We start from the raw sequence: 14,270 nt of genomic DNA, 5'->3' as shown, positions 1-14,270 counted from the left end.
TTTGGGTTGGAGGGACCTTGAAGCCCTCCAGTGCCACCCCTGCCCTGGCAGGGACACCTGCCACTGTCCCAGGTGCTCCAAACCCTGCCCAGGCTGGCCTTGGGCACTGCCAGGGATCCAGGGGCAGCCACAGCTTCTCCAGAATATCCTTTGTCCAAGGAGTTCTCCTGCCAGCCTCTTCCAGTGGGACTGGGGAAGCTGCTTCCCATGAACAGCTGTCACCATGCCAGCTGTGTTTGCATCTGCAGCTTTTCCATGAGCACCAAAAAACCCTGAACTGAATAAGAAATAAAAATAGATGTCATCTATTAAAAAGAATAAACAATAAAATATATTTATGTATTAAAAAGAATAAAAAATGTATATTAAAAAGAATAAGAAACTAAAAGAAGTGTATATATCAGTGAAGGAAAATTTAAAAGCAGAGTTGAACAATAACTGGGACTTGTCTGATTTAAGCCTCACATAATTGGTGACTGAAATTACTGTGTTTTTTGTGTCAGTGTCTGAAAGCTTTATTTAGTCCCAGGAAAACTTGGGGACTGGTAGCAATTAGGATCAGTTCCATTTCTTTGGAAACCCCTTCCCTTCCTTGTCACAGGATATAATTTGGGAAGGGGATCAGGCTGGCTCCATCATCAGAGTGTTTTCAGCCTGACATGAGAACAAAATAAAGATTGTGGGAGGCAGAGGGAGCAATTTCAGCTTTGGTGTGGCAGCCATTAAAATGCAGCCACAGCAAGGCCCCAGAACTCAGCTCAGCAGCCAAAAAAATCAGCCAAGTGACAAAGTGACAACGTTGCCTTTGGTTTGTGCCACTGCAGAGCGCCAGAGGGTGAAGTTTTCTGTTTAAAACACACACAAACCTGGAATGGTTTCAGTGGAACAAAACAAAGTCACTTCCAGGAAGCGATTTAAGGAATAACTCCACTGGAACTCACCGTATTTATGGCATCCCAGGAGGATGAGTTTCCTTTGGGTGCCCAAGGAGCACCCTGTCACCTGAGCCCCGAGTGCCACATCCAGTCATTCCCTGGGCACCTCCAGCTGTGCTCCTCCCTTCCCTGGGCCACCCTTTGCAGGGAGAAACCCCTCCTGGCTGCACACATTCATCTCCTGGGCTTGTGAAATGTCAATGACCGAGGGCTGTCAGAGGGGCTGTCAATCAATTAGTGCCAGGGTGCTCTCCTGGAACAGCCACCTCCACTTGATTTCCTGCTCTGGATCTCAGCTTTATTCATTTCAGATATTGCATGGGAAATGTTTTGTATGAATGAGCTCAGGTTTTTATATTGCCTTCAATTGCTTGGTCTGTGGAGTCAAGGAGCCTCCAACAAGGGATCAGGATCTGTAATAATAGGTAGAGTTAATAAAACTGGGGATTTATGTTCAGAATCCCAACTCCCATCTAAGAACATAGAAATGTTAATTTTAATAATAAACAATTAAATATAACAGAATTATAATGTAATCAAAATATATTATAATATAATCATTAAAATAACAAATAATTATAGAGCAATTATTATATATAATAATATAAATATCACATAATATTAATTACTAATATAATATAATTATAGAATATTTAATATTAATTACATAACAATTATATTTGTAATAATGATAATTATACTAATATGATTATTGTCAATATATTAAAATAATTTAATTATATATAATATAATTATAATAGAATTACAATTAATAATTATTGTTATCATTATTATTGTTATTGGTATTGATATTGTTATTATTATAAGAGTCTACTTTGGGCAACCTACAAATACAACAATTTTAAAGCTATAACTTAGTGGGGGATTTGCACCTCTTCCACACCCTGAATTGGGTATATTTTGCTTTAAAAAATAATGAAAATATTTCCAGTTTCTCTTTTTCCCCTAAAGACATTGGGGAGATTTATTATACTTCTGCTCATAATAATGTGTGGAATTAGATAATTGTAATTAAGCTCATTGTGGGCTTTTGTGCTTTTAATCATTGAAATAATGAGGTTTGTGTTGTGCATTTAATGTGCCTGCTGCAATTAAATCCATCAGAAATCAGCTGCACAAAGGAATAGGAACAGCCTGGGAAAGGAAAAGTGTTCTCCCAAATGCAGCCTTCAGGGATTCCTCCAGAACCCAGAATTTTCTACTGGGGAAATGATGGCTGAATTTATAGTGTGAATTATTGGAGCTGCTGTAAGGACTGGGAAATTTCACCCAATATTCCAGCTGGGGAAATTTCACCCAATATTCCAGCTGGAGAAGGGTCTGGGATGAACTCACTGTGACCTTGCAGGGCCTGAAGGGGCTCCAGGAGAGCTGCAGAGGGACTGGGGACAAGGATGGAGGGACAGGAGCCAGGGAATGGCTCCCACTGCTGAGGGCAGGGATGGGTGGGAGAGTGGGAATTGGGAATTCCTGGCTGGGCTGGGATTGCCAGAGCAGCTGTGGCTGCCCCTGGATCCCTGGCAGTGCCCAAGGCCAGGGTGGACACTGGGGCTGGAGCAGCCTGGGACAGTGGGAGGTGTCCCTGTGTGGCAGGGGTGGCACTGGGTGGGATTTAATGTCCATGCCATTATCCCATCCCAGTGTGACAATGCCTCTGACCCCTCTTGTCCCCCAGCTGGAGATGGACCTGGCCAAAGGGGAGGCTCGGCACAAAGAAGCAATTCTGAAAGTCAGGGAAGAGGCCAGAGTGGAGCTGGAGCTGGAGAGACAAAAACAGCAGGAACTGATCACAAAGTACCAGAGAGAGCACGAGGAGCTCCAGCAGAAGGTGTGCAAGGCTCGAGAGAAAACTTGTGGCAGAAGATGACAGAAAACTGTTAAAAATGGGAGTGTGAAGGAATCAAACCTCCTCTGTGTGTCATCCTCTCTCTGGATGATCCAGTACTTTTTCACAGTCGTGGTATATTTAATTTTTTTTAATGGAACAAGCTGAAAATAACGATCCCAGTTCAAGTTAACTGGTGTGGAAGTTCTTTCTCATCTCGTATTTTCACCCCCAAAACTCCATCTACATCCCCAGAGTTGCTAATTATATTTAATCTGACATCATCACTTTTTAAAAGTGGGGCTGTTTCAGGCTATGATGAGGTGCCACAATCCCACCCATATTTTTCCCCTTCCCAAGGGAACCCAGCAGCTCCAGGGCCAGTAAAACCTGCTGGGCTGGGAGCTCCAGATCCCCTCAGGTTTGATGTAGAAATTGAGAAATTGTACCTGTAACCTGAGTTTCCAGAAGGCTTGATACAAATCCTGAGAAAACCTGAGAAATCTGGAAAAATGAAAGGAATGCGATGAGGTTTTATTATTATTTAAAATCTGGGACATTGTGATTTAGAGCTGAAAATGAGTTTGGTTTTGTTCACCTGGCAAATATTTAACCATGGTTTTTAAACCCTGAGGAAACACCAACTTGCAGTTAATTTAACTTGAAGTTAAATTTCCCCTTTTTTACCTCAATGTCTCTGTTTGATCTTGAACACACTAATTAATCTCTGTGTTCTCAGTGAGTGGTGATTAATTTACAGCTCTCTGGCGTCCTCTGAGGGAATTATGTAAATTCAGAGCTTTTTGTCTCTCTGAGGACCTGCAAGTTTGAATTTGTTGGTTTTTCCTCAAGTCACCATTTGTCTGCTATTACTTCTCCATATTTAGAGGTACTGAGTGGAGATTATTCCTGTCTGATCTGACCCAGATCCCAGGTTTAATATCCAGTGCCACCAAGAGCTTGAGGATGGAGATGGAAATTCTGGAGAAGAAGCTCCAAGATGCCCAAATGAAAGTGGCAGAGAAGGATGGAGACAAGGAAAAGGAAATCCAGAGCCTTAAAAGGCTCATCAGTGAGCTTGAGTTCCAGCTGACCATGGAAAAGAGCAACAATGAATCATTCCTGGATAAACTGAGGAAAGAAATTAAGCACAAGTCAGATGAACTGGAAAAATTAACCCAGGAGAAGACACAGCTGATTCACAGCTTGAGTCAAGTTCAAGAGGAGGTAGGAACAGGACCCAGGAAATGCCTGGTTATTTTTACTTGGAGACATGTGATTTCTAAAATCATTCAAAGGTCTGTGGCCAGAAAATCCATTGAAATGCAAAGATTTCTCAGACAAATCCATTATCATTTCCTAAAAGTTCACAAAAGATGTGAACTCTTAATTCAGCAAATGCTTAAATTAGTGCTTCATAGGAAACTATATTATTAAAATTTGATTTTCAGATCCTGCAAGGCCTTTCTTTATCTGCAGCCTCATGTCCCACTGCCCAAACATGAGTAAACAATGAAGAATTCCCAGTTTTTAGAGCAGAAGACACGGATAGTTCTCATTCTTTGAACTGGTGCCCCAGCTCCCACCAGTGCAGCCACGTTCCCTAACTGAGGAATGCATAAAAATGAATTAAAAGCAAAGAGAAATTCAACTGATGGATATTCTGACCACAAACATTTGCTGAATGCTTGGAATATAATGGGAAGGGAGGAGAGAGCTGCTCCATGGGAAATGTGGAGTCAGGGACTGCAGATAAGATTAGGCTGGAATGCCCAAAGCCGTTCAGTGGCAGGAAAAAGAATTGGTCAACAGTGAAAATAAAACTCTTCCAAGTGAATGGGTGCTGGGGTTGGTACTGATTTATTCCTTGGAAAGGTTGGGAAAGGTGGGAGTGGAATTCCAGTGAGGCAGTGCCCAATCTGTGCCCAAGGATGGGGACGTGGGAGAGAGAGGCACTGGCAGTGCTGGGACAGCAGGGGACTGCATGGCCTTCCCATGAGTGATTCCATGTGTTCATTCCTGGCTCCACACCTGGCTCCACACCTGGCTCCATACCTGGTTCCATACATGATTCCACACCTGGTTCCATATCTGATTCCATACCGAGTTCCAATACCTGATTCCACACCTGGCTCCACACCTGTCTCCACATCTGGTTCCACACCTGGTTCCATATCTGATTCCATACCGAGTTCCAATACCTGATTCCACACCTGGCTCCGTGGCTCCATGCAGGCTGTGCTCTCCCACTGCAGAGGGTTACAGGGAAAAGCAGCATTAACCCCTTGGTGTCACTGCACCTCTGTCCATTACTGCCTTTCCTTCCCAAGAGCAGCATTCCCAGTTCTCCCAGCTGGGCAGGGGAGCAGGAACACCTTCTGAGCACTTCCTGCGATGTCCCACTGGCCCCTCGGGAACAGCAGGACAGTGCAGGGCAGGTCCCTGTCCCAGGTGTGATGGCTGGGGCATTCCCGGCGTTTCTCTCTGCAGAATTCCCTGCTGCAGGGGCAGGGTCCCGGGATGTCCGGGTGTGATGGCTGGGGCATTCCCGGTGTGTCTCTCTGCAGAATTCCCTGCTGCAGGGAATGAGTCTCGGGTGTGATGGCTGGGGCATTCCCGGTGTGTCTCTCTGCAGAATTCCCTGCTGCAGGGAATGAGTCTCGGGTGTGATGGCTGGGGCATTCCCGGTGTGTCTCTCTGCAGAATTCCCTGCTGCAGGGCCAGAGTCCCGGGTGTGATGGCTGGGGCATTCCCGGCGTGTCTCTCTGCAGAATTCCCTGCTGCAGGGACAGAGTCCCGGGTGTGATGGCTGGGGCATTCCCGGCGTTTCTCGTTGCAGAATTCCCTGCTGCAGGGGCAGAGCCCCGGGATGTCCGGGTGTGATGGCTGGGGCATTCCCGGTGTGTCTCTCTGCAGAATTCCCTGCTGCAGGGGCAGAGCCCCGGGATGTCCGGGTGTGATGGCTGGGGCATTCCCGGTGTTTCCCGTTGCAGAATTCCCTGCTGCAGGGACAGGGCCCCGGGATGTCCAGGTGTGATGGCTGGGGCATTCCCGGCGTTTCTCTCTGCAGAATTCCCTGCTGCAGGGACAGAGTCCCGGGTGTGATGGCTGGGGCATTCCCGGCGTTTCTCGTTGCAGAATTCCCTGCTGCAGGGACAGGGTCCCGGGTGTGATGGCTGGGGCATTCCCGGCGTTTCTCGTTGCAGAATTCCCTGCTGCAGGACACGGTGCGCCGGGAGTGCGAGGAGCGCTTCGAGCTGACGGCGGCGCTGGGCCGGGCCCGGGAGCAGGTGCTGGAGCTGCGGCGGCTCAGCGGGACCCTCCCGGCCTCGCCGCGCTCGCTGCCCGCCGGGGACCTCCGCCTCTCCGGAGCCCTGGGCACGGCCAGGGCTGCCCGGGCCCCCGGCTCGGGCCGGCACGGCGGCAGCAGCGCCGGATCCCTGGATCCTCCCAAGGGAAGGGCGGCCCCGCTGGGCGAGCCCCGGGGCCGGGTCCCCGCCGGGACGAGGCACCGACCGAGCCAGCTCTGACAGCTCTGCCCGGGAAAGCGTTCCGGCCTCCGAAGGAACGCCTCCCGAACTCATCCATTCCTACAATTTAAAATCTAGTTAAATATTTGTTTATTTTTGGTGCGGTAACTTTTATCTGTCCAATAATTTATTCATGGTGTAATTAAATGCTGGGCGCGTTTCAAGATGGGAAAAGTGAAAAGAGTCTCTCCAAGAGGAGCACAAGGAGCAGCACATCTTCAATGAGTGGGATTGAAATCCGAAAATCCCTGGATCCCAGAAGGTTTGGGTTGGAAAGGACCTTAAAATTCACCCCATTCCAATGTCCTGGCCCTGGGCAGGGAATAATGGCCCAGCATCACTGGATCCAGGAGGGATGGGGCTGGGAGCAACCTGGGACAAGAACTGGATGAGCTTTGAGATCCCTTCCAACCCAAACCAGTCTGTGATTCCATGATTCCATCATCTCAAACCTGGGCTCTTATCTCCCTGTTTGTGTCCTGGAGCAGCAGTTGCAGTAAAAGGGGAGTGTGGCCAGGGAGGAACAGCACGTAAAATAACAGGAGCAGGAATGGGATCATGGCTCTGGCACGAGGGAGTGGCCAGGTCCTGGAGGCAAACCAAGTCCAGAACAAATATTTCCCATCTCCCCCTTCCTCCCAGAGCCCAGAGCTTCTGCTGCTAAGCAATAAACAAAATATGGAAATGTCAGGGACCCTTTCTTACTGGCTTTGAAAACAATGTAATGCATCTCACCATGTCAAGGAAAGTTTACCAAGTGGTTTCCGTGGTGGGATGACAGGCAGAGCACAAAGTGCCACGGAGGACATGGACACCTCATTACAGCCCTGAAATTTTAGGAAATCAAACTTCCTGCAGGAAGCTCTTGTAGGAGAGCTCCTCCCTGGTGTCAGGGACCTTGCCCTCCAGGACTCATGGCATGAGGCAAAGCCAAACAAAGCTCCAGGAACAAACCTGTCCCTGTGGATCCTGCCCTGATTCCAGCCCTTCCCTTGGAGAAAACATCCCGTGGCACGGGGCTGTCCTGTCCTTCCCTGCTGGAAAGGCTTCAAATTGCCCCTGGCAGAGCTGGGGGTGGCACCTGCTCTGGAGGGAGCTCCTGCAGCCCTGACCCTTTTCAGACAGCATCATTCCCCTGTGCCAGGCAGGGAAATGGGGCTCCGTGGGCTGGGGCTGATGTTCTGTGTGAGCCCCAGACACATCCCTGGTGTGGCCAAACCCCTCCTCACTGACCCTGCCAGGAGGGTGGCCAGGGGGGATCCATCCCTGCTCCCAGGGGACAAAGGGACAGCACAAGAAGAGCCCTGGAATCTCAGTCAGTGCCTCAGTGTGGCTCATCCTTTTCCCACCTGAAGTTGCCCAAAGTGTAATGTTCTCCACAGATGATAAGATGGAGAGTCCAGCCCCTGCCTGGTCCTGCTGCTCCTTCGGCAGAAATTGGGATCAGCAGTGGCCATGCACAGCTTGCCATGGATATCACTTCATTCCCACTGGGATATCACAAACCAAAGCTGGGATGATCACTAGACCTTGCTCTGAGGTGTGTGTAGGATCTGGGATCCCGACTGTGCCTTGCAGATGGAGTTTTTCTACAAAAGAAGAAATTGGACTGCAGGAAAAACCATCTTAGTTCCTAAGCAGTGTTAAAAGTGCATGGAAATAGAAACTGATGCCACAGATCATTAAAATGTATTAATCAGAATAAAAGCATGACTGTCTTTCTTTGTACTGTGCATTTTCAATACCAAAATAAGAGTAGGATAATGAAACTGGGGGAATTTCCTTTCGCAGACAGCCCCCCACAGCTGCATTTTTAGTTATTTAAAACAGGCCCTTATTTCCATCATGAAAATTCCATGTTGGATTTTGTCCTTGGTGGTTACAGGTGGTTGAGAGAGCCCTGCTGAAGGAAGAACAAACCCCAAACAGCTGTGATGGTGTGAATCACTAATCCAGGGGTTTCATCCTCACAGCACACACACAATTCATTGGGGTGGGATGATAAGGGCACTGCCTGAGATTAATGCTGGGGGACTTTCACACCAGGAATGTCATTTGTGTGGAGCAGCTGGCATTGCCCTGGGCGCTGTTCCCAGGTCATGGCCAGCTCCCATGGATTGTTCTCCTTGGCTCTCCAGGCTCTGGAGTGATCCCACCCTGCTCCAGCCGGAGTGGGGACGGGGCTCAGTGCCGGGGGTCGCTGCTCCTGCCCGGTGAGCCAAGGCAGGGGCACAGGTGCCACCAGAGCTCTCAGGGGGATGGAGACCCTTCCAGGGAGGGGGTTGGCCCAGGGTGTCTCTGAGGCCACTTTTCCAGGCCCCACCTTGCCCTCTGTTGCCTGCAGTGGGATGGGGGTGAGACCAGCAGGGCTCAGGCACCGGTGCCAGGCACGGAATGAACACAGCGGGAAACGTCAGGGAAAGGGAGAATAACCCAGGGGGTCCAGATGGGAGGAAAGAGCTGACATCTGGAAAGGAAAGTCTCAGTGTGAGAGAGAGGAAAATGCCCTCCCCTGGAGCTGTGCAGCCAGGGAGGATCCCTGCAGTGGTGGAGCCCCTGTGCTTGAGTCATTCCAAGTGGGTGGGAAATATCCATGGAAAATGTCCTGGCAGGAGCAGCCCTGCGCTGCAGGAGCAGCTGAACCCAGTGGCCCAAAGGGGATTTTCCATCTCCTGACTTATGGGATGTGGAAAATGGTTTGGTTTGGCCTGGCACCACTCCAGGGAGCAATGCCCAGCTGGCAGTACCTGCTTGGAGCTCTGGGGAAAGAGTCCTGGAAGAAAATCTGATGGGCACAGCAGAAAGGAGCCTGGAGAGCCACAGAATGCAGCAGGTTCTTCTTCCTGCTGGAAGGTCACACTCTGTCCTGCCCAGATGGCCTTCACCATCACCATCATCATCACCACAGACTGTGTTGAGTTGGAAGGACTTTAAATCCCATCCAGTGCCACCCCTGCCATGGCAGGGACACCTCCCACTGTCCCAGGCTGCTCCCAGCCCCAGTGTCCAACCTGGCCTTGGGCACTGCCAGGGATCCAGGGGCAGCCACAGCTGCTCTGGGCACCTGTGCCAGGGTCTGCCCACCCTGCCAGGGAACAATTCCTCATTCCCAATCTCCCATCTATCCCTGCCCTCTGGGATGGGATGCCGTTCCCTGTGTCCTGTCCCTCCAGCCCCTGTAACACAGGCACTGCCCTCTGCTGACATCCCTTTCCCCAGTCCAGGGCAGCTGAGCAGCACTTCACTGGCAGCAGAAATCGGGGATGTAACATCCCCCAGGCTGAATTTTGGGAGTTCCCTGTGCTCTGCTCCAGGGCCGGTGCTGGGGGCGGGCACTGGGAATTCGGGAATGACTGCCGGGGTGGGGCTGGCTCGGGAATCTGTCGGTCAGGAGTAGCAGTTCCTCAGGACCCGAGGCTGGCCCCGCTCGCTGAACATTTCCATGAATCATTGGCTTTTATGGAAATCCGTTCCAGCATCCTCTCCCCAGCTGTTTCCTGTGCACTGCGCTGGCTGCAGGGCTTGTTTTAACTTTCCGGGACTCAGCGGTCATTTTAATCACCACGGAGTTCTGAACAAAGAACCACGTGTGCCTTTGGGGAAAAGTACCCAAAAAAGGCTCCTCGGGAACAGCTGGGAGGCGCCCGGGCATGCCAGGCTCCCTGGGTGTCACCGAGGAGCAGCACGGCCTCACTGGCTGCCAGCCCCATCCTGTTTGGTGTCTGGGTTGAGGGGGTGTTTTTGTAGGTTCCTTCTAAAAATAAACCCAGCACCTCCTTGGAGGGTGATGGAAGCAGTAGCTGGAGATGGATGAGGCACAATTTCACCTGCTCAAGCTGGACACAGGGAGAACTTGGATTTCTGATCCCTGGATGAAAGGCTGGTTCTGGAGACCAGGATTTTCTGTGGATTTTCTGGATTTTTCAGGATTTTCTGTGTTCACAGAAATCCTTTCCTCTGGCTGGCTCTGGGTAAGGATGTTCCAAACCTGCTGAAGATCCATCTGACAGGGAAACACTCCCTTGTCCACAGGACTTCTGTCGGGAGAGGATCTGTGTGTGCACCTGACCCTGGAGCAACAGAGACCTGGGGGAGCCACGGCGGGGCAGGGCCGTGCAGGAGGGCTCTGGAACCAGGGCTCAGATCCCCTCTCCTGGATCTGTGGGACATCCTCTCCCCAGGATCACAGCACAACTCAGGGTTCAGATCATGAGCAATTAATCCAAAGCCAGTGCCTGAAATAAGAGGAGAGCAAAACACCTGGGCAGGCTCCTGGCACAGAGTGGGAGGAGATGCACAGATCCCAAAAGGCAAAAGTCTCCAGGGGTCCCTCTTAGCCTGACCCAGGGAAAATTATTCTGGGACCTGAAACCTCATGATCACCACAACCCTGAGAGCAGGAACAGAGGACACTTGGTACTTGGGGTGTCCACAGAGCTGGGGCTGCACCTGGATCCCTGGCAGTGCCCAAGGCCGGGTTGGACACTGGGGCTGGAGCACCTGGGACAGTGGCAGGTGCCCCTGCCATGGCAGGTGGGGCTGGATGAGCCAGTCTCACCTGGGGTTAAAGGTGGCAGAGGGCACCTTGCTGCTCGCTGGCCACGCCGAGGTCACCTTGCTGCTCTGCAGAGGGCAGGGGAAGGGTGGCAGTGCTGCCTTTGTGTCCCCAGCTCTGGCATCCCTGTGTCGGCTTCGCTGCTGCCGGGAAGGCACGAGGAGCCCTGGAACAAAAAGCAGCCCCGGGGCCATCGCGATCCCGTCCATTAGGGACGGCAGCCAGAGCTCCCTGCTCGCGGCCAGATGTCAGAGATAACATCTCCCTCCTCCTTGCGGTTTCCTTGATGGCAAAGCACTACTGTGCTCTCACCCTGCCTGGCCACGGCGTTCTGAGCATCCCGGCGGAGAAAAATACGGAATTCTGCAGGGCTGGTTTGGGGCTGGGCTGGCCCAGGGCTCCCAGGCCGGAGGAGCTTGCCCTCCATGCTGAGGGGGAGGAAGGAGGGTGCTCTGTGCCCTTGGAGGAGGTGTTCTATTCCCTTGGAAGGGGCAGGGTGACAGCTCCTCTCCCCTCCACTCTGTCCCGTTTCAGTCACTGTCACCACGCTGTGTCCTCAGACCAGGTGTCTCCTCAGCGTGGAGGGCAAACTTTGAACCATTTCCACCTGGCAGGAAGATGCTTGAAAGTGTTTCCTTTTTTAGAGCTATCGAGGCATAGAAAAGCCTTCAGGCTTTGAATAAAACCTCAGCTTCTCACCCTCTACATCGCTTTAAAATGGGACCTCAGGCATTTGAGTCTCAGCTCCTGATTGCTCCATACAAACCTGGGCTCCCAAGTCACAGGGAATTTTGGGAAGCTGCAGCAATCCCTGAACAGGGGTAATTAAATCTGTGGGGGCCTTTTAGGAGATTCACTGGGTTTAAGGTCCTTTTGCTGTGGATTTCCCCCCTTGCTCCTGAGCACAGGCCCTGGGCTGGCCCAGCGCCTGCGGGGCTTCAGAGGGACCAACCTGGCCTGGAACATTCCGGGAATGGGGCAGCCCCGGCTCCCCTGGGACACCTGGAGGAGCCCAGGCCATGGTGAGGGACCCCCCTTCCCTCCACTTTGGGGTCACCCAGGGCTGTCCCCAGAGCTGTCCCAGTCCCTGCTCACTCCCAGGGAATCTCCCACAGCTGGTGGCCGGTGCCAGCCCTGGAGACTTTAATCCATCCCCGGCTCCCAGCAGCTGGAACTGGGCTGTCCAGCCGAGGCCGCTCCCCAGGGACAGGGCTGCTCTGTCCCCATGGCCCTGGGCAGGACACTTGTCCCCTGCTCACCTCGGTGGCCCTCGGTGCGTGCAGCCCCGGCAGAGCCGGGAGCGGGGAGGTTCCACTGGGCTCAGCAACACTTCCACCTACAGAGGGATCCCAGAACGGCACCCGGGAGTGAGGGGGGAACCCCGGGAGGGAGGGGGAACCCCGGGAGGGAGGGTGGGACCCCGGGAGGCAGGGGGGATCCCGGGAGGCAGGGGGAACCCCGGGAATGAGGGGGGAACCCCGGGAATGAGGGGGGAACCCCGGGAGTGAGGGGGGAACCTCGGGAGGGAGGGGGGAACCGAACTCCCAGAATGAGGGGAACATGGAATCCATGGGAATGATGAGGGCACAGAACCCCTGAGAATGAGGGGGGCACAGAATCCATGGGAATGAGGGGGCACAGCACCCCTGGAGCCCCAGGAGATGGGAAGCTGGAAGGTCTCTGCCGGGTAGGGGCATGAGCCCCTTGTTCTCTCCAGCAAACCCATCCAGAAGGATTCCCCATCCTGGGACAAAAATGGTCACTTTTGCCAAGTTTTTTCCTTCCACTGGAATAGAAAGACTTTTTCTTCAGGCCAGCTTTACTAATTTTAACTTCTTTTCTTTCAGTTGCCCTGCGGGCTGTGGCCAGGCAGGAGGAGGGGATGGAAAGCTGTTTCCTTTGCAGGAGTGCTTTTTCCAGAGGGGGATGTGATTGCCAGCCTGGCCACGAGGGTTTGCTTCCTGCCCCAAGGAGCTTGGAAGCAACAAGGAGCATGGACAGGAGAGGCACAGACTCGGCCTGATGTGAAATCCTGGGTTTTATGAGCATTTCCTGGCAGGAGCAGCAACCTGGGAAAGATTTCCTAGAAAAGGGGCCCTTATCACCTCACCTGCTGCCACTTACCTGTGGGTTTGGGGGTGACTGAAGCCTTGAGAGGGACCTGTTGGGCCAATTTCCATCAAAAATATTCTCTGGCTGTTCATTTTTTTCTCTTCCCAAACCATCCGAAGCTGCTGGTCCACACTCATCCTTCCAGTGCCTGTAACAAACCTGCAAGTGAAGGACAGGCAGAACGGTTTGTATGAAACGCCTTGAAATCTTTGCACCTTTTTGTTGAAAATTAGTAAAAAAGTTTCAACAAAATTATTTTTTCAGACAAAAAGCAACTCTGAGGGAGAGACCCACCCAGGGAAAGCCCTGTGCCCAAGGAGAGCCAGCTGTGACATTTCCCTGTCCCTGTGGGTCTCAGATGTTCAGAGCCCAGTGGCAGCTCCTGATTTCCAGCAGTGTGGCAGAGGCTGCAGCATCACCCAGGGCAGGAATCCACCAGATTTCCCAGGAAAATTGTCACAGCTACTGAGATATGAGCAGAGTGTAGCCTCAGGTGACTCCTGGAATGATTAATTTCTGTGACTCAGCTCCATGAAAACATCAAAATTCAGGGATATTTCCAAGTCCTAGGAAAGACGGGAGCTGTGGTGCAGGGACATTCAGCTGCTGTGCCCTGCAGCTCCTCCTGCCAAGTGCTGCAGGGAATGGGGCATTCCCTCAGGAGCCCCTGTGTCCCTGCTGAACCCGCAGACCTGAGGGCCAGGCTGTGCCTCCCAGCTGGGAGCTGCTGCTGCCCCCGGCAGTGCCTCCTGCCCGTGCCAGAGCTGGCACAGCCCTGCTGGGGCCCCGCCTGGCCGGGGAGGAGCTCTCCCCGCGAGGCACAAACACCGAGCACCGCTGGGCTGCCTGGGGAGCGGGAGCTGTCCTGCTGCCCCTCAGCTCCTGGGCTCAGGGAAGGGAAGCTCTGAAGCACAGGGGGATGCTCAGCCCTCCACGGGTCACTCCTACACAAACCCCAAACCCCAGGCAGGCAGAGATGCTGCTCCTCCAAACCCAGGGGTTCTCTCTGCTCCGGACTAGCTGAGGGAAAAAGCTCCTTCAAGTCCCATAGCAACAACCACATTTTCCTGACCACCACACACACAAACACAGTTGTTACAGACTGAAAAACAGCGGTAACCAAGAAACAGACATTTTCTTTTCCTCCTCCAAATTACTCACGTTCTGCCTTTGAAGAGCAGCTGCAGAGGGGCCCAGCAGGACAGGGCAGGGATGCACCAACCACGGAGCTCCTGCTCAGGTTCCTCTCCTTTCTGAGGGCTGTGGAACATCTGCCCAGCAGAGCCTGGCAG

General features: G+C 52.3%; 1 protein-coding gene and 1 long non-coding RNA gene across 2 annotated transcripts in view; one reads left to right on the top strand and one right to left on the bottom strand.

The window, feature by feature from the left end:
- The window catches only part of LEKR1 (leucine, glutamate and lysine rich 1), a 31,733-nt gene extending 23,715 nt beyond the window's left edge, over positions 1 to 8,018 (top strand). Inside the window, exons 10-12 of the mRNA XM_059855878.1 lie at positions 2,632 to 2,784; positions 3,709 to 4,008; positions 5,988 to 8,018. Coding sequence (XP_059711861.1) covers positions 2,632 to 2,784; positions 3,709 to 4,008; positions 5,988 to 6,311 — 777 coding nt within the window. The 3' untranslated portion in view covers positions 6,312 to 8,018. The remainder of the gene's footprint in view (positions 1 to 2,631; positions 2,785 to 3,708; positions 4,009 to 5,987) is intronic.
- LOC132331929 (uncharacterized) lies at positions 6,385 to 13,269 on the bottom strand. The gene is made up of 2 exons (XR_009487705.1): positions 12,991 to 13,269; positions 6,385 to 11,032 (listed from the first exon to the last, which is right to left on the bottom strand). It is a non-coding gene; the product is annotated as an uncharacterized LOC132331929 (long non-coding RNA).
- Between the last annotated feature and the right edge of the window lie 1,001 nt (positions 13,270 to 14,270).

Source organism: Haemorhous mexicanus, chromosome 10 (genome assembly GCF_027477595.1).
Source record: "Haemorhous mexicanus isolate bHaeMex1 chromosome 10, bHaeMex1.pri, whole genome shotgun sequence".
NCBI lineage: Eukaryota > Metazoa > Chordata > Aves > Passeriformes > Fringillidae > Haemorhous > Haemorhous mexicanus.
The sequence above is the reverse complement of the archived record's forward strand: the minus strand, read 5'-3'. Positions and strand labels throughout refer to the sequence as shown.